The sequence below is a fragment of the Mus musculus genome, chromosome 5 (assembly GCF_000001635.26).
Source record: "Mus musculus strain C57BL/6J chromosome 5, GRCm38.p6 C57BL/6J".
Taxonomy (NCBI): Eukaryota; Metazoa; Chordata; class Mammalia; order Rodentia; family Muridae; genus Mus; species Mus musculus.
The window spans coordinates 130,658,521-130,685,538 of NC_000071.6; the positions used below are offsets into that span (position 1 = coordinate 130,658,521).

General features: G+C 43.3%; 1 protein-coding gene across 9 annotated transcripts in view; it reads left to right on the forward strand.

Annotated features, from left to right (window-relative positions):
- Window positions 1-27,018, forward strand: part of Caln1 (calneuron 1) — a 476,922-nt gene that overhangs the window by 289,117 nt on the left and 160,787 nt on the right. For all 9 annotated transcript variants that reach the window (XM_006504369.3, XM_006504367.3, NM_181045.1 and 6 more), the window contains one exon: window positions 11,007-11,119. In XM_006504369.3, coding sequence (XP_006504432.1) covers window positions 11,007-11,119 — 113 coding nt within the window. The remainder of the gene's footprint in view (window positions 1-11,006; window positions 11,120-27,018) is intronic.

Here is a 27,018-nt window from a genome sequence, read left to right on the forward strand (position 1 = left end):
AAGTAAAAGAGTTCACAAGTGGCCTGTTGACATAGCTCAGCAGGCAAAGATGTCAAACACCAAGCCTAATGATCTGAGTTTGATCCCTGGAGCCCACATAGTGAAAGAGGAGGAATGGCTTCCGCAAGCTGCCCTCTGACCGCCACATGTGCCTGGGTACACATCCTACCCCACTCAGGTGTAATTTTAAAAACATTACAAATAAGAATCCTTTAAAAAGTAAAATAAGCTAGATTTAGAGAAATAGTCTGTCTATTTGCATGCCTTTTTTTTTTTTAAATCTAGATTCCTGGCCCTCTTGTATGTGGAATCTAGATTTTTCTTTTTAAAAATGAGGCATAAAAGTAGAAGGGAGACAGTTTGGAAAAAGAAAATGGACCAGCAAGAGAGGAGTGGAGGATGAAAGAGAATCAGTTATGTGTGTCTAAAAATCTCATGGTGACACTATTATTTTGTATAATATATGCCAATAAGTAATGCCTATGAAAATCCCTCTGTAGCTTGGAAAGATGGCTCAGTTGGAATGGGAAAGTGCTTGCCACGTGGACCTGAATTTGGACCCTTAGCACCAATGCAAAAGCAAGAAATGATGGCATATACCTGTAATCCCAGCACTGGGGAGGCAGAGACAAGAGGAATCCAAGGCATTCTAGCAGAACTGGTGAGCTCCAGACTCAGTGAGAGATCCTCTTCCAGATAAACAAGGTGGAGATGAATTGAAGACAACCACTGAGGTCAGCCTCTGGTCTCCACATGCTGGCATGCACATGCACATATACCATATACATGTATACAAACAGTCCTTCATTTCACAAAAAGGTGACTGGTACAGGAATCTTTCCATGTTATAGAAATATTTCAGCTCAGTCAGGGGCTTCCACCCCACCTTTGATCATTCAGGTCCTGGATAAAAGACATACAACTTTTATATTTATAATAAGCCTTAATCAGCACTAGAGCTGGCCAGATATCTACCCTCTATCCTATTAGAATCTGTATCTCCCATCATTAAACCCAAATTATAATTTGCCATGTTCCTTTTGAGCTGCTCTTATCTCCGATTGGCCAACCCTCAGGGCCATGCTTTCATGACTCACTTAACCCATGACATCTTCCTTCTCTCTTCTCCTCTCCTCTCTCCCTTGTGGTTCTTCCCCGACCCCAAGCCTGAGAACCCAACCCCTCCCCCACCCACCTATTTCAATTCTGCCCAGGTATAGGCTGTAGGCATCTTTATTCACCAATCCTGGATAGCTTAGGGGGCACAGTGTCACTTGGGTTGGGTCTACATGCAGATTCTCCCATGCTTGGGGGCAACCAGGCCTTGGGGGCCAAATTTAGCTTTATAATATATAGTAAAAGACAAAACTTCCACAGTTCTACACTTACCTTTGGGGACACTCCATAATAGCTATTTGTGGTGACCCTGCCCTGTTTAGACTTGGTTTTTTTCAAATTTTAATTAAATTTTTATTAGGTATTTTCCTCATTTACATTTCCAATGCTATCCCAAAAGCCCCCCATACCCTCCCCCCCAACTCCCCTACCCACTCTCCCTTCTTGGCCCTGGTGTTCCCCTGTACTGAGGCATATAAAGTTTGCACGACCAGTGGGCCTCTCTTTCCACTGATGGCCAACTAGGCCATCTTCTGTTACATATGCAGCTAGAGACATGAGCTCCGAGGTTACTGGTTAGTTCATATTGTTGTTCTACCTATAGGGTTGCAGATCCCTTTAGCTCCTTGGGTACTTTCTCTAGCTCCTCCATTGGGGGCTCTGTGATCCATCCAATAGCTGACTGTGAGCATCCACTTCTGTGTTTGCTAGGCCCCGGCATAGTCTCACAAGAGACAGCTATATCAGGGTCCTTTCAGCAAAATCTTGCTAGTGTATGCAATGGTGTCAGTGTTTGGAGGCTGATTATGGGATGGATCCCCGGATATGGCAGTCTCTAGATGGTCCATCCTTTTGTCTCAGCTCCAAACTTTGTCTCTGTAACTCCTTCCATGGGTGTTTTGTTCCCAATTCTAAGAAGGGGCAAAGTGTCCACACTTTGGTCTTCGTTCTTCTTCAGTTTCATGTGTTTTGCAAATTGTATCTTATATTTTGGGTAATCTAAGTTTCTGGGCTAATATCCACTTATCAGTGAATATATATCATGTGAGTTCTTTTGTGATTGGGTTACCTCACTCAGGATGATGCCCTCCAGATCCATCCATTTGCCTAGAAATTTCATAAATTCATTCTTTTCAATAGCTGAGTAGTACTCCATTGTGTAAATGTACCACATTTTCTGTATCCATTCCTCTGTTGAGGGGCATCTGGGTTCTTTCCAGCTTCTGGCTATTATAAATAAGGCTGCTATGAACATAGTGGAGCATGTGTCTTTCTTACCAGTTGGAACATCTTCTGGATATATGCCCAGGAAAGGTATTGCGGGATCCTCTGGTAGTACTATGTCCAATTTTCTGAGGAACCGCCAGACTGATTTCCAGAGTGGTTGTACAAGTTTGCAAACCCACCAACAATGGAGGAGTGTTCCTCTTTCTCCACATCCTTGCCAGCATCCGCTGTTACCTGAATTTTTGATCTTAGCCATTCTGACTGGTGTGAGATGGAATCTCAGGGTTGTTTTGATTTGCATTTCCCTGATGATTAAGGATGCTGAACATTTTTTCAGGTGCTTCTCAGCCATTCGGTATTCCTCAGGTGAGAACTCTTTGTTTAACTCTGAGCCCCATTTTTTAATGGGGCTGTTTAGACTTGTTTATCAGACCAATTCTTTTGGGGAGTGGGAGAAATTGAAGTTGTGTGCTAAGTTCTATGTGAGTGCCCGGACTCCTCCGGAACCGACCATCTGTGAGGATGACTAAGGATGTTCACTGCAGGCACAGTAGCAATCTGAGGATCATGTGGCTTTTAGACAGTGGCCATTTACATTAACAATTCCCAGAGGTCACCTTTCCCAATTACCCATTAAATCCTTTCCTCGGGGCTAAGAGAGGAAAACACATTGTAACTCTCAGACTTTGGAGACAAATAGGAGCCTTATCAAGGCTGTGTGCTGGGGTCTTTGATGCAGAGGGGCATGGTCTACTGTAGGGTTGATATTGAGACCCAAGTTGAGCCCTTGCACTGCCATGTGCTAGCTCTCTGGAATTTTCTACTCACTGTTTTTAACCCCTTCTTGCCTAATGTCTATCACTGATAAGATGTGAACTGGGAGAATTCTTCATAGTGTTGGAGTTGAGATAAATCTGCATAATACTCATATACCAGACATCTAGAAAATGTCAATCGACTATCTCCTGTTTCTTATTATTACTCGTTCTTTTAAATAATTACATGGCACCTACAAAGATAAGAGCTATTTATTCATTTCAAAGACTTTTTTATTTTTCAAGTATGTGTCTTTGTGTGTCTCTGTGTGCATTTGTACATGCAGATGCTCTCACAGTCCAGGAGAGGGTGTCAGATCCCCTGGAGCTGGAGTTATAGGTAGCTGTAAGCCACCTGATTTGGGTGTTGCTAGCTGAATTCCAATGCCCTTAACCACTGAGCCATCTTCCTAGTCAATGAGACAGTCATTTAGATCTCTCTCTCTCTCTCTCTCTCTCTCTCTCTCTGTGTGTGTGTGTGTGTGTGTGTGTGTGTGTGTGTGTCTGTGTGTGTTCATGTACATGTTCTTGCATGTCTGGGAGTCCAAGGCTGTGTTGTTGCACATATACCTCTCTTTTCATTCATGTGGAGGTTCAAGGTTGATGTTTTAATTGATTTTTTTTCGGTCACCCTTTTCACCTCATTCATCGAGGCAGGATGTCTCAATCAAACCCAGAACTCATCCGATATGGCTACACTTAATAGATGGGTTGCTTAGAGGATCGCCTTTCTTCACCTTCCCAGGCTAGAATTACAGGCAGAATGTCATGCTTGCCTGGGACCCTAAAATGATTCCTCATGCTTGCAGGGCTATCACATTAATTACTAAGCCATCTCTCCAGGTCCTCCAGCCAAACCACAGTTTGTAAGTGGTAAATGAGCTGCTTGCTTTTTCCCGGGATCAAGGTAGATCTTAGAAGCATTGGGTTTGCTGGGTAGCTCTTGCTGGGATGGTGCCTTTGGCCAAAAGTAGCATCTATTTGTGAGCACTGCCTGATGGGACCAGAACTCCTGGGGATCCTTGAGGTCCACAATGCTTTGCTCCTCTGGGCCTCTGCATGGGGTAGATAAGTAGATGATCCCTCCTCTCTTACTTGGAAGGTAGATATTTTCAAACATGGTTTTAATTTCCTCAGGCTGAGAAAGCAAGGGCAAGCCCCCTTGCTAGTCTTCCAAGTGGGAGATAATAGTGCCCTCTAGACCTTGAGCATGCGTGTGAGTGCTCAGCTTGTTAGACACACTTTAGTTAAGATTCCATAAGCTCTGCACACAAATAGGCCTATGCCTTCGAACTGGAACACGAAGACTTTGTTATTGTTAGAGCTTATAACCATAATTTTTGGCTATTTTATTGGGTTCTGGTACCTACCATCCTTCTTCACCCCAATCCCTTCCAACTCCCCAACCCTAGGTAGGAGAGAAAAGGGGTTAGAGGGAAAAGAGGAGTGTAGATCTTGTTAGACTACTTTCTGCTGATTAGGAGCATTGAGATCCTTGGGGCAAGGCTAATCTTCTTCATCAAGTTTCTTCTCCTCGTTTCTGTGCTCACGACCACTTGACAAACAACAGCAACAGGGAGCAGCAGGAGAGTAGTAGCAGCAGGGGAGAAGCAGTAGCAGCAGGAGGAGCAGCAGCAGCAGAGGGAGCAGCAGCAGCAGCGGGAGCAGCAGCAGAAGGAGGAGTAGCAGAGCCTCCTTTCTCTCAGGACTCTGGCATTTTTATACGCCTCTCAAGAGTTCCATGAATTCCAAACATCTTCAGCTGGCAGAATCACACCCCTGACAGAGCACGAGACAAATCAGAGTTAGTGGATATGGACACCTGGGATTAAAACAAAAACCATATTAACATAACATTGTAGCAGTAGGTGATTAATCCACTCTAATCTCTCAGGTCCTGGTGGTGGTGCAAATTCCTTACCATGCACCCAATATTTTGAGCTCTCTAATGAAATACACACACACACACACACACACACACACACACACACACCCTATATTTAATATGCCTTAATCAGCTCAATGGTTGGGCTACTCCCAAACTTCCATGCTGCTAATGCCTCCCCTCTGATACTCTTGAGTTATTACCTTCTAAAATCTATATTCTATCTTTGCTTCCCAAGACCCAATTATTGGGGGAGGGGATGCTCTTCCCTACCTCTTACATGTTTGGTACTCTGTCTTCTGCTGCTCTTAAGCCTGCATCTTATTCCTCCCCTGGCATGGTGATTCTTCTTCTCCAGGTTCCCTTGCTTGAGAATCCTAAAGTCCTGCCTCTGTCTCCCTACCCAGCCATTGACTGTTGACAACTTTATTTACAAATCAGAACCAGGGGCAGAGATCTGCACAGCATCTTACATGGCGGATTCTTGTGCAATTTGGGGGAACTCAATTAACATAATATAAGCATTAAATCAAATCCACAACATTTCCCTCTTTTTGTCAATTAAAAAGGCCTTTTCTCTCAGATATCATTGAACATAGTCATAACAGTTATGTAAACTATAAGATATGGCATACACTAATAACATCCAGTCCATCAATTTTGTCAATTAAGGTACATATTTCTAACATCTATCCTTACTTAAAGAGTTTACAATTCTATACCTTAATTATGTTTTGTTTTTAACTTGCATTACCCTCTGAAAACCATCCTTTCAAATCTCTATCATCGTCCTCTCTGCTAAACAACTTAAGTTTGGTTATGAAATTATAACTAGTCTTCAACCCTGTCAGAGATCTGAGAGCTAATTAAATATCACCTGTCCTGTTTGATTTTCTTGAATTTTTCTTTTCTGTAGCCAAGATCTTCAGGGGGGGGGGATCTTTCCCTGTCATATCTGATCCATATCACTCTGGAAGGGGTCCAAGATCTTTTCCACTTTCCTACTAACCCAAATACAGAGCTTCTCTCCCCAAATAGCATGTCCTTTGTCCAGTAACCTGAAATCATCAAAGGTATATATTGACTCAAATTAGCAGCCTCCTTTCTCTTTAGGCCAGCTCTATTCTGACCTCTTTTCCAGAGGATTTTTAATATCATAACCACCAAATTTATAACCACGCGCATTTTGATAATTAAAACAATTCAAAGCAATTAAAGTAATCTAAGCAGTTATTATTTGCTGAGACAGCACTCCTTCACTATCCTCTATCTTGTTCTTACATGATTAATTTTGAATAGTGAGATTAAGGCCTTTTTACTATCTGTCTGAGATAAGGTTTTTCTCCCTACCCCCTGCCCTTCCCTATATGATAAAAGGGCTCAAATTACTCATCAACTGGGTTTTTAAAGAAGCAAAACTTTCACTACAAGAGCTCGTCATGGGTGACCATGAGCTGTTTCTACATTACATGTTTAGGGGATGCAGGCATCCAGTGTTTTATCATCCTTTTCTTCCATCATCTTCCCCCTCCTTCTCCTTCTTTCTACTCTTCCTCACCCAGCTCCCTTTTCATCTTCCTTCTTCCTCTCCCTTCTCTCCTTCCTTTTCTCTTCTCCCATCCTTCCTCTTTTCCTGCTTAATCTCACTTCCTCCTTCCCCCTTCTTCCTCCTCCTTCCTTCTCTTCTTCAGCTTCCCATTCTTCCTCCTCCCTTTTCTATTTCTTTCTTCCTACCTTGATAGATAACTTCCTATTTATACCCAGGAACAAATACCCCATCGGAAGGCATCCTTTTAGTGTCTCTGCCAGTATCACATTGGAGAGTTTTCTATTTAGAAGTCCTTGCTAATCTGAGAGGCCAATGTGAATTCATTGTTTGTCTGCACATTTTTAGCATACCAGCAAAGGCGAGATTCCAGCTCCCTTTATCGTGTCAAATGGGGAGAGAAAAATTGATTTCCACTCAGCATTTCATCGACTGTTCCACCCCATTTGGTAGATTAATCTTCCCTTTCCCACCAGCTTGCCACACCTCCTTGGTCCTCCCAAGGGTTTCATCTAAGAGGCAGTGTGTTCATGGACAGTCTGTGCTGAGTTATTGGCATCCTGATGATGACATCTATTTGGCCACTGGGCATAGGTTTTGAATGAGTGCTCCTTGGGAACACGGATGCTCTGAGAGTAGATAAATTTCTGGGTCTTCAATCTGGCATGCTACTGGGTGTGGATTCACCAATCAGAGTTAAGGTAAGGAGGTGGAAAGCTGTTGGCTGTGTTGCCAGTTTAAATGGTTGTAAGGGTTCCTAATGCCATGTTGATGACTTGCTGAGAGTCACTCAATGCCCTGTGGGTTCAGTTTGACCTGTAAAGTTGACTTGACAAACACCTTTTGGTTAGCACCAGCTCTAGCATGAAAACAGAATAAAATACCACACAAAAACCAATTGATGCTTAACCGAACAAGGGAAAACAATCAGGAGACATCACTTATTCATTTTCTAAGCATATTCTGAATACCTGTTCTGGCAATCAGTATACAGACATATCTCAAGCCTTCTTGGGTTACTTACTCTTCCTGATGATACATGAACAAATGTCTATTCACCCCAAATAGAGCACAGATGACAAGTCAAAGGAATGGCTCCACTGTGGTCTACTTCTGTGAACCAGTGAGTATATTGAGATTGCTTATAGGAGCATTTGTGACTCACAGGCAGCTGTATCACCAAAAGTCTGCCCAGCATGGGTGATGACTCAGAAAAGCTTCATCTCAGAGCTCTCTGCATTTGGTTAACAGGTGGGAGACATGTCCCACCCTCTGTTAGTGGCTACTTACGTAACACTGAGTGGCTACTTATGTAACACTGAGAGGGGCATTTTGAATCTTGTAAATTTTAGGGGCTTTCTGTGCCTTGTATATTTTGTTAACTCCCCTAGTCAAAAACAAAAAACAAACAGACAAACAAAAACAACAACAAGCCTCCCTCCAGAAGGAAGTGTTTCATTTAGTAGAAAATAGTCACACAATTGCTTTGCTCTTTGACCTTCCACAATCAAGCCCAGGTTAGAAAGTAAGGCAAATCCAGATGGGAACACAAAGTGGTAAGTTCTGTAGCTGACACACACACACATGACGTTGTAGAAGACTATGCTGAGATGTTTCCTGGGAAAATGTGAACAAACATCTGTTCACTTCAGATAGGTACCAATAACTGATCAAAGAAATGATTCTACCAAGGTCTGACTTGTTGAACCAATGAGTTTACTAGAAGGAGTTACTTACAGAAGTAAAGGTAAAGGGTTACCTAGAGTGTCATAGGTCACTTGAAGGCAGATGAGACACTGAAAAACCCTCTCGAGCGGGACCTTGTGAATCTTCTGAGATTCCTGAACTTCCTGGGCCTTATGAATTTCCTGGGCTTTCTGTGTCTTGTGAGTTTTCTGAGCTTCCTGAGTCTTGTGAACTCCCTCTTCCTTCTAATGGGGAATGTTTCCATTCTGAGTAAATAGCTACATAAGTACTGACAAGAAAGAAAAGTCGGCAGACTCTTCTGGTGAGACAAGGTATGGCCAGGAAGCAATAAAACATTAAGAGCATTGTAGCTCCTCCTCTGAGAACAAGGTGGCATTCATCAGGAAGACCATGAGTAAAGACATCCTGCAGGAGACATACCAGCAGGCACATAGAGCCAGAAAGGTGAAAACAACATATTGCATTTTATGCAAAGATCATAATAATAAGGCTACGAGAGAGAGAGAGAGAGGCAGGCTCAGAGTATGCTGAGGTGGGTCAAAATATCACTGAAGTTTGTAGAAGTAGAAGCTTTGGGGGGAAGTAATCTCAAACTATATGGAAGATGGCATAGGGGCAGCAGTGTGTTACCATAATCCCAAATACAAGTATTGACTCTTGGAAGTGTTGTCCCACCAAGCTTATTAGAAAGGGAATTATCTACTGGAGAAATGACAGAGAGAACTTCAACAAGTATTTAAGGGGTTAAACCCTTTAGACATAATGAATATATTTATGTGTGAGTGCAAGGAAGAAGTTGTGACTTCCATCACACATGGCCAGATAATTTGAGGTACAGAGGAGCAGTAGATGTGAGGTGTGGTCATGCTAAGAAGGAGGTGCTGGGTGGATATTTAGAATACAGTCATGAATTACTTAATGATTGGGGAAGGCACTGAGCAATGTCTCATGAGTAACTTCATCCTGCTGTGACTATCGAAGAGCATACTTACAAAAGCTTAGATGCTACTCAACTAAGCTGGTGTGGATGTGCGTGAGTGTGTATGTGTGTGCATATATGTGCATGTGCCCATATACTTTCTATGCATGAATAAAGCAACACAAAATTCAATTAGGGGAAAGAAGAAATTATATAGTCAAGACTTGTGGTAGGACTGGGATTGTAGCTTGGTCAATAGAGTTCTTATGTAGCATGTACAAAAACCCTGTGTCCACCCCCAGCACTAAATAAACAGATGGCACACGCATGCAGTCCTAACACTTGGGAAGTGGAGATGGGAAGATCAGAAGAAAATGTCATTCTTAGCTCCATTGCAAGTCTGAGGCTGGCCTGAGCAATCTGACAGATTGTTTTTAAAGAGAAGAACAAAACTGTATTTTCCTAATTATTGCCACTTTATTGTGATACTTTAATATTTTAAAACACAGTAGTGGTAGTGAAGGCTTGTCATCTCAGTTATTCATGAGGCTGAGGCAGGAGGATTGCAAGTTAAAGACCATCCTAATCTACAAAATGAGATCAAAGCCAGCCTGGGTAAGTTAGTGAGAGCCTATCTCTAAACAAAAAGTACAAAGAGGACTGGCGATATTGTTTAATGACAGAACACTTGCACAGAATCCCCAGGTGAGGGGCTGGGGGTGGGGTATGGCTCAGCTGTAGAGTGATTACTTAGAATCCTCCAGTGAGGGGCTGGGGTGTACATGTAAGATACATATTAGAATATGCCAATGAAAGGGCTGGGGATTTGATTTAGTGTAGAATACTGTCTTAGGGTGTCTATTGCTGTGATAAAACATCATGGCCAAAAGAAGTGTGGGGGTGGGAGGGTATTTCAGTTTATGTGTTCATCATGAAGGGAAGCGGGATAGGAGCCTGAACCTAGAGGTAGGCACTGAAGCAGAGGCCATGGAGAGTGCTACTTAGGGCTTGTTCCTTGTTGCTTGCTCAGCTGGTTTTCTGATACCATCCATGACCACTTTCCTAAGGGTGGGTGGCACCGTCCACATGAGTCATGAATCAAGAAAGTGCTACACAGGCTTGACTACAGGAGTTTCTTCTGTGGACATTTTCTCAATTGTTTCCTCTTCCCAAATAAGCCTGATTCAATAGAAAAACAAACACAATAATAACAGCAGCAGCAAACATATCCAGGACAAATTTCTACCTAAAATTCCCCTTTGAAGAGTTGGGATTATGGCTCAGTGATAGAATGTGTTTCTAGAATCCCTTAGTGAGAGGCTGAGGGTGTGGTTCAGTGGTAGAACACTTGCCTAGAACCCTCCCTAGTGAGGAGTTGGTGGCATAGCTCAGTGGTAGAGCCCCTTCCTAGAATCCCCCAGTGAGGGGCTGGGGGCGTGACTCAGTGGTAGAGCACCTGCCTAGAATCCCCCAGTGAGGGGCTGGGGGCGTGACTCAGTGGTAGAGCCCCTGCCTAGAATCCCCCAGTGAGGGGCTGGGGGCGTGACTCAGTGGTAGAGCACCTGCCTAGATGCTTGGGCACCTGGGTTCAATCCTCAGTCTAGGAAACAAACAAACAAACAACAACAACAACAAAAACGAACAATGTTAAACAATTCTGTTAAATCACCAGCTCTTTTTATTTTATTTAGGTCATGCCAAGGAGAAAAGGATAGAGTTGTTAACTGCATCAGGGGCTGTTGATCACATTTATGGTACTTTTCACTTAACTCTCTCTCTTTCTCCTTTCAGGAGATGGGCAGGTAGATTTTGATGAATTCATGACGATTCTTGGGCCCAAGCTGGTGTCATCAGAAGGTCGGGATGGTTTTCTTGGAAATACGATAGACAGTATCTTCTGGCAGGTAAGTGAGATTTTCACATAAGATTAAGTCTGGCAGTATCATGTTTTCTGGGATCAACTAACTTTCACTGTGAAGCCTTGGGTGTCTATTCAGACTGCAATGAGCCCTCTTGGACTGGGTGTTAGGTGTTCTTTGAATTGGGTATCGCAGTTGATATGCTATATTGTTAAGGTCTGGAGAATTGAGCTGTCTCCTCGTATGTTTTCTTTGGAGCAGAGTTTGCAATTGTGGAGGTGAAATTCTTCTACATCTGACTCATGAAGGACTTCCTCCTAGAGACCTTGAAAGGGTGACATTGGTATTGCCTGTAATATCTCTTACTTTGAGCTAAACTCATGAAAGTTCTCAGTGTAGGGGTTCAAGAGAGACAATGAAGCAAGTTGTCCTTTTGGGTAATAGGTTTATTGGGAGGGGGCATTATTAGCACTATAGGCAAATAGGCATGAGAGGGGTTCTGAAGAGAATTCAATTCCATGAGACAGAGTAGAGGTCTCCTCTTAGAGCAGAGGTTCTCAACCTTCCTAATGCTAATTAAGAATGCTTCCTAATGACCCTTTAATACAATTCCTCATGTTGTGGTGACCCCAACCATAAATTTCATTGCTACTTCATAACTGTAATTTGCAACTGTTATAAATCATAATATAAATATCTGATATGCACAACATATCATAGGTGACCCCGCCAAAGGGGTCATGATCCCACAGGTTGAGAACCTCTGCCTTAGAGGTTTTAGGGGTGGGTTGGGAGAAGAGGTGGCGGTCCTATGCCATGCAGTCACTGAGGACTCTGTAGGACTTGCTTCCAATCAGATGTACCTGTCCTCTCAGTGACAAGAGTTGGCCCTCTTATGTGTGTTTGTCATAGGGGTGTGGTTACTGTAGTCCCTGATTGCTCAGGATGCTTAGTAAATGTCCTCTGGGAAACTGAAGATTACATAGTCACAGTTCACATGCAATCACAGCATGGCATCTTTCATTTCTTTTATGGCAGTTTTGATGACATGAGAGAGGAGAAATAAGACAGGGATAGAGGGTAGAATGAGAGGAGAAAGCAGTAGAGAGAGGAGAAGAGAGATAGAGAGACCCCCCCTCTCTGTGTGTGTGTGTGTGTGTGTGTATGTCTGTATATATACAGGTAAACTTGGTCTTGGTAGCTTCTAGCTCAAACCTGACAATTCCAAGAGCTTCCTCACTGACAGGGTGGATGGTAGCTTGTGTTGAATCTTGATACTACTCCCGTGCTTCATAAGAGATGTTGGTTTTATCAAAGGACTGCTTTCAACGCTATCCATTTATGGCCAGTTCTGTCATGTGGATCCTTGTTGGAGATCACTGATGCCTACATTCTAATTATTAGAGTGCCACTAAATCATTTTTACTTCACGTCTCTATTTTAAAATGTGACTATTATTTTATGAGTATGGAATTAGGGGAACGGGTCATTAATCTTTGTTTTTAAAACATGAGCCAGATACGTTGCTGAGTTCAATTGAATGGAATTTCTCTTTAGACATCTAAAACACTACGGAAGCTGGGCAGAGTAGTGCATACCTGTGATCTTGGTACTTAGGAGACTGAAGCAGGAGGATTGCTCTGAGTTTGAAGCCAGCCTGGGGTACAGAGTTTGCAGGGTGAGACCCTGTCTCACAAAAGCAAAAACTAAACCAAAACAATTTCAAACAGAAACAAATAAAACCCAGGAAAAATAAATTAAAACATTACAAATACCATCAAAACACAGTATTCCCTTGATTTCTTAGAACAGTGTTTTTGGTAAATACACTTTCCTAAGATAGATAAGCATATGGTTATCTTTTACTCATCTTGAATCACTCTGGTACTCGCCTACCTTATAGCCAATGAGCATATAAATACCTTTCATTTGACCGTGACAAAAATAGATGGCAGGGGCAATTTAGAGGAAGACAGACTCATTTTGGCTCACGGTTTCAGAGGATTCAGACGTGATCTGACTCATCATGACAATGGGACTTGCCAGGCACCATCATGGCAATGGGAGCACGTGGCACTGGAGAGATGGTCACTCACTTTACAGTGGACAGGAAGGAGAGAGAAACCAGGAAGGAGTCAGCCTTCGTATCCCCTGAGGATCTTCCTCTAGGGACTTGTCTTCTCAAGAACCCATAATGTCCCAAAATAGAGCCATCAGAGCATTTGAACCATGGCCCTGTAGGAGACATTTTGGGTCCAAACAGCAGTGCCATTTTTCAGCCCGTCCAGGTTGAGCCTGATCGTCTGCACTTTACCTACAGTTGCCATGAGTTCTTTCTACCCTGCACTCTGCCTTCATGGTTCACCCTAGCCTAGGAAGATGCCACAGGGCATCCTGAGCTCTGTGCTTCCCCCCACCCCCACCCCTGCTGCTATCTGAGAAGACAGAAGGAACTATGGGTATCAGATCCCTATCTCATATAGTGGCCCCAATTCTCCAGATTCTTTACCGTTTGGCATCTCCATGAGCAGGCAGTATTTTTTTTTAACACAATACTGACTCTCTTTAGCAGAGTTCCATCACCCCATCATGATCACAGCCGCTCTCTGGGTTTGTTATACTGTCAGTCTCCCTCCTCCAGAGTGAGGAGACAGGAGGTACTGCAAAGTGAGCCAAGGGCGGGAAATTACATCTGAGATTACTGATTTTTAAAAGTGTACTTTATGTGAGTGCATGTGTGAGAGTGTTCATGTGTATGTACATATGTGTCCTTCTTCAGGAGTCACCTACCTTTGTTTTTGAAGCAGGGTCTCTCACTGGCCTGGAATTCACTGATTGAGCTAGCATTACTGGTCAGCAAGCCCTTAGGATCTTCCTATTTCAGCTTCCCCTGTTGCTTAGATTACAAGTTCAGGCTGCCACACTCAGGTTTTGTTGTTGTTGTTTTGCTTTGTTTTGTTGGTTGGTTTAGGTTTTGTGTGCATATGGGGAGGAGGATCCTGGGAAGTCAAACTCAGGTCTCCCTGCTTGTAAGGTAAGCTATTTACCAACTGAACCATCTCCCCATCCCTATCCCAGACTCACCCTGTAATATTTAAACGAACTCTGGAATGCAGCATCTTTCCTCTCCTGCAGTTACTCCCCCAGCTCAGAACAGTGACTAACAAAGAAGAGCAGCATCCTAGCAGTCCCCAGCTGCCAAGCTCTGCCTCCCTTCTACTGCCTGATCACTGAGAAAGTGTGTGAAACAGCCTGCCACAGCCATCCCTGCATGGAGGGAAGCTCATGGCCTCCACGCTTGGGTGGCTGGGGGTGGCAGGGAGGGGGTGGGGTGTGCACATGTCCAAGTGATAGAACTTGCACGAACACATCAGTTTCTGTCTGTGGCAGTGGTTGAAGTTAGCATAAAAGAGGAGCAGAAAGGCCAGTCTCTGGCTCTGGTATTCCAGTAAGGGATATTAGCATCAGGAGGAAATGATACTGGAGAAAGGATACCATGCTAAGAGACTGGCAGGGTGTTCTATCAGAGCCTGGTAGGTATCCAGACCTCACAGAAGCAGAGGTACTCAGATTCAGCTGTGGCTCCTCACGTGGCATCATAATGCGGAGCAGACAACAATGTGTGACTCTGCAGGTCTCTGAGTTTCAGTAAGTCATGAATTAGAGAGCAGCTCAGCTGGAGGCTTTGGCTCTGGGTCTCTCAGGAGGTTGCTGTCAAGAGGCCTGTTGTGATCATCAGAAGGCTTGGCTGAAGCTCTGGGATGTACTTTAGGCTGCCTCATTGCCCTGGCTGGCAACCTGTTCTCAGATCTCCACCATCAGGGCCTTTTTGGAGTACCATTTAAGTATCCTGACTTGACACGGGTCTCTCCTAAAGGGGAAGGGTAAAAAAGAGTGTGGTGTGCAGATTGCGTGAGGACATTCAGACTTAGCTTTTGTGTATGCGCATGTATGTGTTCTTGGGTAAGTGCATGTGCACATGTATGCACATGTGTATGGCAGACAGTGGACATCCTTAGTCACCATCCACCTTCTCTTTGAAGCAGAGGCTCTTACTGGCTTAGAGCACATCAAATAGGCTAAGCTAGCTGGCTAGCCGGTGAACTGCAGGGTTCTATCTGTCTATGCTACTCCAGCTTTAGGATTACAGGTATGCACTGCCATGCCTGGCCCCACATTGTCTTTTTTAAGTATGGGAGAAAACTACCTCCCAGTAAAGTCAGGAAGAAAGGGCTATCTGGGGCTATGGTAGAGGCTAGCTCTCAGAAAGAGTAGAGCTCCTTTAATCAAGTTTCCAGGGTATTTGTGTATATGTGTGTGTTCCCATGTGCACGCAGATGTGCATACATACATGTGCACATGTGTGTAGAGGCTAGAAGTCAGCTTCAAGTATTGTTCCTCAGGAGCTGGCTACCTTCTTTTGTGACAGAGTCTCTCATTGGGGCTTACCAATTAGGCTAGGCTAACTAAGTAGAGTCTCAAGGAGCCACTCTTCTGTCTCTCCCAACACTTGAATCGCAAGCATACACCTATCCAGATTTTAACATGACTGCTGGGAATTGAACTCAGGTCCTCATGCTTGCTAAGCAAGTGCTTACTGGCTGAGCTATCTCCCCTGCCTGAGCTTCCACTCAGGATCTGATGTTGCTGTCACAAACCTTGCTTTTTCTCGGCATTGAATTCTTCCTACTTTAGAGGAAATATAAAGGTAGAGGCATTTCTCTACATCATTGACAAGAAGTCTTACTAAGCACTGAGCTCATCTTCCTAATTAAATCTATTTCCTGATGCTCTTTCTTTACTGGAGTTCATTGCCAAGAGTAAAATAAAATCAACTGCGATTCTGAAAAAAAAAAAAAAAAGTCCCAACAACTATCTATCACTTGGTGCCAGTCCTAAAAATTATGATCTGCAGTATTTATGCAGGGATTGATATTAGAGATGGTGAAATTTAACCAGCTGCACCACCATTTCCTTCCTGAGGGATTTGGCCTGCAAGTTGTGTTCTAGATGGTCTGGTCCAAACGGGGTATGCCGTGCCTGCCTTGGAGGCTCAGAGTCCCTGGCATCCAGTTCAAGAGCCTCTTAGATAGTAAGTCATAACTTGTAAAACCTTGGTGTATGTGTGGGTTTGTGTACATGTAGAAGCCCAAAGGTAACCTCAGATGTCCTAAACCAACATCCTTTCCTTCCCTCCCTCCCTTCTTCCCTCCTTCCCTCCCTCCTTCCTTCGCTCCCTCTTCCTCTTCCTCTCCCTCCCTCCCTCCCTCTCTCTCTCTCTTTCTCTGTCTCTGCCTCTCTCTCTCTCGCTCACTCTCTCTCTCTTTCACTCTCTCTCTCTTTCCCTCTCTCCATAGTCTTTCATGACCTTGTAAAATCACCACCATAGAATGACTGCCCAGGGATTCCCAGAGATCTCCCCATCTCTGCTTCTCTGGTGCTGGGATTTTTCAAGTACCTGCTACTGTTGTGTTTTATAAAAAGATAAGGGAAACCAGGGATATGTTTGGTGGAGGCAGGGTATGGTATGGGGGAAGGGTGTGCCTTTGCAGGCCCATGTTGATGCATCCCTTCCCCCTGAGGGACCAGCCACACAACAGTATAGTATAGAATAGAGTCTATTCAGGACATGGGGGGGGGAAGTTGAGAGGGTAGTAGAGACAGAGAAAGGGAGAGAGAGAGAGAGAGAGAGAGAGAGAGAGAGAGAGAGGAAGAAGGAGGAGGAGGAGGAGAAGGAGGAGGCAGCCATGAGCACATGGTGGGGCAGTAAGGAGCAGGAGCAAGAACAAGAGAGCAAAAAAGAGAGGAGGGGGCAAGCAGCTCCTAACTGTGGGTAGGAGACTAGACTAAATGCCAATGTCTACCACACCTGAATTTCCATTAGGGTTTTGGGTATAGAATTCAGGTCCTCATGCTTGTATGACAAGTATTTCACCAACCAACTTATTTTCCCAGCCAGAAATTTTGTTTCCTTTTTGAGACATGGTCTTACTATGTATTTCAAGCTGGCCTCAAACCCTGATCTTTCTTCCTCAGCCTCAAGTGCTTGAATTATAGGCACCCATCACAGGCTCAGCTGATGACTTTGGAAACCTCACTGTATTCTTCTCCTTCATGAATCAAGTTCCTGTAAACTTGACATTATTGCAGGGATATTATGGGGGAGGAAATAAATTCTCTTTGAAGTTGGCCTTGGGACTTTATGTATTGTAAGATGGAGAGGTAGAAAGGAAAGGACTGAAAAAGCTTGGATGCAGGACTGGAGGATGGCCTTCCTGCTCAACATTCCTGGGGATACATGAGCAATGACAGATGAAAGTCAAACTTAGCAGGCAGGTGAGTTTATTGGGGTTATTTACAGGAATGTGGGTGAAGAATTACTTATAGAAACATGGACAACTCAATGACCACAATTCCTTTCACTGGAAAACCCACTCTAGCATGGGTATAACTCAAAAACATCTGCCTCCTTGGAGCTCTCATTCAGAACTTATAGGCAGTTCAGCAGAGTAGAGAAGCTCCCCTCCCCATCAGTTGTTACTGCTGATATGGGGTTTGTGAATCTTGTAAACCTTAGGAACTTTCTGAGCCTTATAAGTTTCCTTTGCCTCTTGCCTGTTAAAGCTTCCATCCATGGTGGGAATTGCCATAAAACAATACTATTGGGTAATTGAGACAACCGAAAGGTGTGGTCCTCAGCTCTTCATTGTGGCACCACTCCTTCCTTGTACTACACACCAGGACCCCATCTGTATTCTAGAATGTCTGCTGGAGATACCCCTTAGGTTGGCAAGGAGAGAGCCAGTTACTGTTCGGTGTCTACATGAGCTCATGTGTTACAAGGACCCTTTAACAATCTCTCCTCCTTGACCTCAGAGGAACTATTTTGGGCTTTTCTACAAGTCTGAGGACTGCAAACCATCACAAGGATAATAATGAGGATTTCAGCAGATTCAACAGCATTGTTGACCCCATGATCACCCAACCATCCCTGTTAATCTCGTTTCTTATGTGAAAAAAAAAAGGTGACAGGGCTTCTACACTTAAACCATTGAAAAGAGGGCCTGGAAGTGTGGGTCTACTGGTAGAAATCCGGCTTAGCATGCATACAGTTCTGCATCCCAAGCACCACATCAAGACCTGGGTGCACTGCTGCATACTTGTAATCCCTACATGAGGCAGGAAGCAGGCAGAGATAATATACCCTCAAGGACATAACCTCCAGTGACCTAATGCTTCCAGCTGGGTCCCACTTCCTAAAGTTTCTAGAGCCTCCCAAAATAGCACCACCAACAGGTTATTACTGACCATTCAACATATGATGGGGCGGGGGTTTACATTCAGTTCTTAAGACCATGACAATGTCTAATTGGCCATACAGCTAGATCTGTGCAATATCCAAGACCAAGTCAATATCCTAGCATAAAAGTATACAAGTTGCAGGCTGGAGAAATGACTCAGTAAGGATTTTGCTATATCAACATGAGATTTGATCCCCAGAATCTATGTTGTTGTTGGTTGTTTTTTTTTAAATCTTGTCATGGTAGTGGGTTAGTAACCCGAGGCTGGGAGGCAGAGGTAGATCCTTGGGGTCTTACTGGCCTGCCAGCCTAGCCTACTTGGTGGGAAACTCTGTCTGAAGAAAAGAAGGCAGAAAGCATCTGATTGACGGTTGAGAATGACCTCTGACCCCTCCCATATACACCCAACTCACTATCATTTTATAATGGACTCAAACAGACCTGCTTACCAAAATGACTTGTTCAGTCCCCAAATGCCTAACTACAGGACTGCTCAGAACCTCTATCAACTACCTGTGGGAGAATCATACAATATCTGCAGCTTCCCCCTACGAATCTTTCTAGATTTGGCTTCTATCTCTCCATCCCCAATCATTGCTGTCTGGCTTTTCCTCTCTCCTTCCTCTAGCTTTCCATTTTTTTTTTTTTTTTTTTTTTTTTTTTTGCTTAAGTTCTGGACTCATGGTTGTTGGTGTAATCCAAACACACTGGGAAGAAGAGGTGGCTCCATGGTTAAGAGGGTGTACTGCTCTAGTAAAGGATCTATAGTTTGGTTTCTCGTCCCCATGTTGGGTGGCTCACAACTGTCTGGAATTCTGGTTGCAGAGGATTCAATACCCTTGACTTTGTGTGCTCACATGTGCATATATCCCCCCCCCCACACACTCCCAATACACATATTTAAAATAAATCAGTTTTTAAGGCTGTACAACAGCAGCAGCAGCAACAAAAAATCCTTCCCAAACCCTATCCTGTGTTCTGCCTGGAATGTTAGACATGCTGTTTCTATAGCCATGGTTGACAGGTGGTAACATGGCTCACTTTATTGGTAGGTGAGGGTTCTCCATGCCCCATGTTCACGACATGTAGGAAAAATTGACCAAGTGCAGTTACATTGCAATGGAAAATCTGCTATGCCTTTAAGGAATAGGGATGGGCTAAGAAGTTGACAGTGGCATTCTGTGTGGTAGGAGGGTGGAGGTGTTGTCTAAAATCTCAACAGTGGGCATATGTTACTTCCATAATTGAGAGGAAAAGCTAAAATAAAGAAAAAGCAGACTCCAGCTAGTAAGCGTCTATTAATAGCTATGATTTTTTTTTTAATGTGTAAGACTAGAGGTTACCTGCATGAGGCTGGCTGCTGAAGGAGGTTGCAGGGAGATGGTTCTGTGAAATAAAGAGTGTTCATTTCTATGAAGGATTTGATGCATGGGACTATGGCTTGGAAATTTTAAGAACACTTCATTTTTGAGATCTTCCTTCTTTCCATCTCTTTTCTTTCTTCTTTCCTCTCTCCTTCCACCCCACCCCTGTCCTTTCTCTTTACCTTCTTCCCCTTCCCTTTCTCTGGTCTCCTTACCTCCTCTCTCTCTCCCTCTCTCTCTTTCTCCTCCTTCCTCTCTCTGTTTGCCTCTCTATACCTTGTCTCCCTGTTTCTCTGTCTCTCTCAGTCTATCACTGTCTGCCTCTGTCTTCCTCTCTGTGTCTCTTTTTCTCTGTCTGTCTCTTTATCTATCTGTCTCTGTCTTTCTCTATCTCTCTCTTTCTCTGTTTTTCTCTGTCTGCCCCCACCGTGTGTGTGTGTGTGTGTGTGTGTGTGTGTGTGTGTGTGTGTGTATTGCTAGTGATTAAACCCAGGGTCTCACACATGCTCGGTGAGCGCTCTACCACTGAGCTACAGCCCCAACTCTGTTTGAGTCAGGGTCTCACTAAGTTGCCTCAACTTGCCTTGAACTCCCTGTTTCTCAGACTGGACTCAAACTTGGGAAACCACTTCTTCAAAACCTCCTAAGTAGCTGGAATGACAGGAATGAGATACCATCATGGCTTCGTTTTTTTATTTAAATCAACTGAGCTTTTCCTGGCACATCTTCCACTCATCACATCTGGCACCAGCTGGATGTTTCTCCTCTAATATTGTGTCAACTTGCCACTCTCTCGGAGTCCTGGATCCGCACTGCAGCTCTTCCTTTCTTCCTCTGATAAAGCCCAACTATCTCTCAGCAGCAGTGTCCATCACTGTGCCTGTTAGACTGACAGCAAGCTCCTGAATGCCCAAAGTAATTTCCCTAGGTGTGAAATATGGAAATGTCTGAGCTGACACAGTTACCCAACCATGTTGGCCAAAGACCAACAGTATTAGCTGACAGCATCACTGGGACTTATCAGAAGGAAATTTCCTGACCCCACAACCCCCGAATATCTGCATCAGAAACCTCGGGAGTCTAGTGTCCAAAGCCACCCTGGTTATGGCGCTTGATCAAAACAGAGAGGCTCTGAATGACCTTTGGGATAAACCAGCCAGCCTTCTTTATAGATGTGTTCTGATCTTGGTTTCCATCTAGCTTGGCAATTTGAGTTACTCCTTATTTATCACACTCTTAGGTGTAACTATCAGGGCTTCATAAGGATTTCCATTTATTAACCCTTCTTACCTGAGAGTATTTCATTTTCATTTGTTATTTCATGCAAATGGTACATATTATATATTATGCATTATACATATATACTTGATATGGTGTGCATGTGGAAGTAGAAGGGCATCCATCAGGCATTCTTTCCTCCCACCATGCAGGTCCCAGGGACTCAGGTTCAGGTTATCATCACCTGAGATATTTTAATGTATAGGTGGACAAAATAGATGTATAAGCATTTGTTTACAAAACATCCTGAAGAAATGTATTACAGGGCTTGAGAGATAGCTTGGTGGTAAGCACTTGTATTGGCTGCTCTGACAGAACAATTTAGTTCCTAGAACAGCTCACAACGTCTTGACTCCCCAGCTCAGGAGATAAACCCTCTTCTGGCCTCTGTAGGCACTCACACGCTTAAGCACTCGCCACTCATACACACCTTAAAAGTAAATCTTAAAAAAAAAAATGTATCTTAAGACAACTTTTGTATACATAATCTTTTACCATTTATTAAAAGAAAGGCAAATTTGCATATTAATGACATCAATGTGTCTGTTTGTTTTTTCAGACGTAATTAAGTCTTAGGTGAACATGTGACACCACAAGACACAGTGCCAAACCTTTCTCAGAATTGATGCATGGTATGAACACCACTTTGCATAAATGTGTAGTTTCAAAAGAGACAAGTGTGCTGGAAACTGTCTTAATCCCAAGCCAAAATTCAATGCAACCATTTTTAAATGAAATTCATCAACTTGAAGGTTCATTTTAAAAATCAAACCTTCCAACACACTTCAAGCCCAAAGTATACTAATTGGATTCTTACATGCTGAGGAGTGTCACAGGAAACTCTAACTGGGTTTTGTTTGCTGTAGTAATGAAGCCATCATGTTTCCCTAAGGGCAGAGGACTTCATATATGCAGTACAAATGCTGTAGTCTATAACACACAGTAGTCTCCAGTCAAATCCCAGGGTTGTCATGAAGTTGATGATGTGTGTTGTGACTGTATTACACAGTGCAATGGGCATGTGCCTATGTGTTCAGAACCAAGGCTGCAGTGTGTTCATACCCTGGATAGATGCATCCTGAAACACTATGTATTTGCATTTTAATTAACCTTTTGTTTGCTATCTGATCAAAATGATTCTACTATTGCCAAGGTTTTGTGATTTCTTTCACATGTAGATGACCCCCATCTGGTGTCAGAACCTGCAGTTTGAGAAGTCATCGTCTGTAAAACATGATGGTTTCCAATGGTTGTATTTCCTAAGATTTTTTTTTTTAATTACATGCATTTGTTTGTTGCATGTAGCTTTTTGCTACCCCACCTAAGCTCCAGGCCATGCTACCACCTCCCACCTGGCTTCCCTTGAATCCATCAATAAAAGACAAGCACACAGTTGTTCATTTTCTACCTGCCTTCTTAGCACAATTGCTAGGCATCATTTCCGTGGCTAGCATGCCCTTAGCAATATTCCTATCTCTGCACCTCCCATCTGCCCTAAACCTTAGCTGTTCAGTCACATCTAGCCTTGCTAAATGCCACCTGGCTGTAGGAGCGGCCACAGGTCACTTGGCTTTTCTCTCTCCATGGGGAATTTTCCTCTCCTCCCTTGTATCTGTCTCCTTTCCTCCAGGGACCCATAAGTCCTGCCTATTTCTTCTGCCCAGCAATTGGCCCATGGCTTCTTTACTGACAGATCAAGAACCAACTGGGGAAGAGGACCTTAGTATCAGACCTGCCCCTACATTTGTTTGTGAACTATATATGTGATAATATGTGTGATATGTATGTATGTGATTATAGGAACCCTTGGAAGCTAGAGGTATCGAATATTCTGGAGCTAGCGTTACAGGTGTCTATAAGCTGTCTATTTTAGGTGCTGGGACTTGAACTCCAGACCCTTGCAAGAGTAGTATGTGCTCTTAACAGCTGAGCCATCTCTTCAGCCTCTCAGTCTAGTTTTAGAGTACTGAGAGATTATGCAACAGTGTGCTTGTGACCTTTTTTTGTATGTTTGTGTGTGTTCTTGTACACAGATATGACTATGTATGTGTATTCAGTTGTATGTTTATGTGTGTAGAGGCCAGAAGACAAACCTTGGCTGTCATTCCTTGGGCACCATGCTTGTCCACCTTTTGGAGAGATTCTCCCACTGAACTTGGAGCTCACTGGTGAGATGAGCTGGTTGGCTCTCTATCCCCAGGGATTCTCCTGGGTCTACCTCCCCAGTGTGAAGACTGTAAGCACCACCACAACCAGGCTTTTTCAATTTTATTTTATTTTTATAGGTAGGCTCTGGGGTTTGAAGTTAGGTCCTCATTCTTGTGTTGCAAACACTTTACCACGAAGCCTTTTCTACAGCTCTGTTGTTAATTTCTTGGTAGAAAGAATTAAATAAAAATGAACTCAGTACTGGCATACAACTAGGCCCAACAGACCAGACCAATATCTAATAGGGTTGGCTGCAGAAAGCCCTGAAACACATGGCTAATTAAACTGTGACCAACCAGCTAGTTAGCTGAATAAGCTGTAGCCAGTTAAATTATTTTCTGTTTTACTTCCATTTTTTTCTATAAACACTGTCCAGTTGGTAACCTCCTTGGTGAGAGTTAATTAAAAGCCATTTTAAAAATCTTTTAAAAATACACAAATTTGAAATAGTGTTTTATAGATCACAGCTTCTCAAACTGTGGGTTGTGACACCAGATGGGGTCAACTGCATGTGGTGATCACAAACAAACAAACAAACAAACACAGTAAAAGGATTCTGATCTAATAGTGGCAGTGACCAAGAAATTAACTTGAAACCAAACACATAACCCACTGAGTCACATCCCCAGCCCATGAGATACCTTCAATACACACATGGAAATAGTTTGTTAACAGTTGGTACATATCTATTGAAGGGACTCTGGCCAGCTTGACACTGATAGGCATGGCTCTGACTGGCCTTGCCTTGTCAGCCATGTCCTCTGCCTTGCTAAAAACTGTTAGATTACATTCCTAAAGCTAGTCACCAAAGGTCTATTGCCTTATTTGGCCACTTGCTCCTCCTGAGATTGACCACCAAGGTCCAGATATCAACATATTGAAGTTCAGCAATCAAAAGCTCCCCTTGGCTCACCTAGTTAAAATGTCCAATTAAATGCCTCATCCTAACACAGGCATTTACCCTTTTACCTTTATAAGCCACCATTTTCCTATGGACCACTTCTGTCTCCAGAGGCAGTCCTTTATTCCCTGGGGACAAATACCCCTCCTCCCTCTCCCTTGTTCCCTTCCCCTAAATGAAAAAAAAAAAAAAAAAAACAGACTAGACCATGACAACTGATGAATATAAATAAATCATATGTAAAAAGCATTGTTAAAGCAATATGAGAAATGATGATTAGGACAATAGAGAAAGGAGAGGAGGAACAAAGAACAGCTAAGAGATTATTTGTTTGTTTGTTTATTGTGATCCTGGGATTTGAACTCAGGGCCTTGCACATACCAGGTAAGTACTCTGCCCTGTGCTATAGCTCTATGCCTCCTTTTAAATTTTTTTTTTTCAGTTTTGGAGACAAACCCTCATGTATGCCAAGATGACCTTGACTGGCTGTGAAGTTAGAGATGACCTTAAACTCCTGATCCTTCTCCTTCCACCCTCTTTGTACTAGGATTATGGGTGTTGCAGCATTTTAGCTGGTGTATGGGTTGCTGAGAATGGAACCCAGAATCTAGGATGATCCCACAGAGCTACATCCTCAGCCCATGAGATACTTTCAGCACACACAGGGAAATAGTCTGTCAGCTGGCCATGTTGGTATGCGTTGGTCTTTCCAGCAGCTGGCAGGGTGAGGTGGGAGAAAGGGTAAAACAAGACAACCTCACCAGAACCCCAAGGGACACCATAATTGAAAAATAACATGATAATAGCGTCCTCCTTAATTACTGTTAAAAGGAAGGTTCCTTTGACGAATTAAATTTAGTAGAGTTTACGTGCACAAACCAAAACTCAGAAATGTGATTCAGGTCTGGGGAAGCCTAGGGCTATAGGGCTGGCTTTGAGAATTCCAGCCAAGAAGCCCCATCTAACAGCACTTAGAGAAACTAGAGGTGGGGGGTGGGGTGGGAGGTATGGTGTGCATGTGCGTGTGTGGGTGCGTGCGTGGGTGCGTGCGTGTGTGTGTGTGTGTGTGTGTGTGTGTGTGTGTGTGTGTGTGTGTGTGTGTGTGTGTGGCATAGAAAGCCAGAAGTTAGGCGTACAAGACTGGAAGTTTGACAAAGCAACTGGAAGTGGAGCATGGAAAACAACTGGCCGAAGCTTAATCCACCAGCTGGTCAGTTATTTACAACTTAACTTTAATTGATCTCAGCTTAGTCAGTTAATTCACTACTGGGACTGGGGCTCTTGCAATCCGCAGAAGTTCAGTGTCTGTGATTAAATTCTAATTGGTTTAACTGCGGGATGAAGGTATGTGGTCCACGCTTGTGTCTTCCCTGAGATTTGATTTAGCGCTACCAGCTGCTTGTAAGGATAAATTATGGGCTGGCAATATGGCTCAGAAGGTGAGGATGCTTGCCGCCAGGCTTGACGACCTAAGTCCAACCCCTTGGAACTATACAGTGGAAGGAGAAAAACAACTCCCACAAGTTTTCTTCTGGCCTCTACAAGTGTGTAGTTGCACGTGGAGTAATGTACACACAAGTAAATAACTGTAAGAATATGTTTTTAAATGAGTGACTTAAGTGAGCAAACCCATATACTGCCAGGAAATTGTACATTGTTAAGAGTGCTTGCGGCTATGTCCTGTGGATTGGAGTTTGAATCCCAGTGCCCAAGGCTGGCAGCTTACAAATGCCTGCAACTCCAGCTCCAGAGGATCTGGTGCCCTCTTCTGACCTCTGAGCAGGAATGCTTGTATGCGCACACACACACACACACACACACACACACAAACACACACACGGTAAAAATAAACATAAATCTTATAAAATCAATTCAACATCTACGAATCTATCACCTAAATTCTGTCAGCAAGTGCAGCTGGAAGGATGGAATATTGTACAATTATTAAAAATAATGTCATTACCTTTTAGTCACTGGAAAAGTCACTCTAGAGATTAGATTTATGGTGTAATTACATAGATGTTCTACCGCTATTATAAATTCATTTATGTTCATCTATTATGCATTTCTTTATAGTCATCTGTTAACTCCATTTGTATTCATAGAGGAAAGCTGCAAGAAATGCAATAAATCTGATGGTACTTGTTATTATCGATCTCAATAAAAGGGAAGATAATTTTTGTTCTTTTTACTTGTTTTTATTTCCAGAAATGTCTATAATTAGGCAGTATGGATTATTTTGTTGTTGTTGTTGTTTTTATTATATTCATTTATTTATTTGGGGAACAGATCATGCAGTCTGGTATATGTGTGTGAGTCAGGGGATAAGTTCTGGTTTTGCTCCTTGTGGGTCCTGGTGATTGAGCTCAGGTCTTCAGGTTGGGTGGCAAGAACCCTTAGCTGCTCACCCATATTGCCAGCCCTTACTTTAACTTGACAAGTGTCTACCTACTGTGTCATCTTGCACCCCTAGTCCCCCTCTTTTTTGTTAGACTAGATCCTTGCCATATGCCACTTGCTGGCTTTGATCTTTTGGGCTCCTCCTGCCTCAGCCTTCCAAGTGCTGGTGTTACAGGCATGCCTCACTGTATTAGTAAGGGTTCTCTAGAGTCACAGAACTTATGGAATATATCTATATATTATGGGAATTTATTGTAATGACTTACACTCTGTAGTCCAACTAGCAATGGGCAGCTGTGAATGGGAAGTCCAAGAATCTAATAGTTGCTCAGTCCCACGAGGTTAGTTGTTCAGCTGGTCTTCTGTAGAAGCTGGAATCCTGAAGAAGCAGGTTCCAACAGATGTACTGGCAAGTAAGTGCAAGCAGGCAAAGAGGAGTGAGCCTTCCTTCTTCCAATGTCTTTATGTAGGCCTCAAGCAGAAGGTATGGCC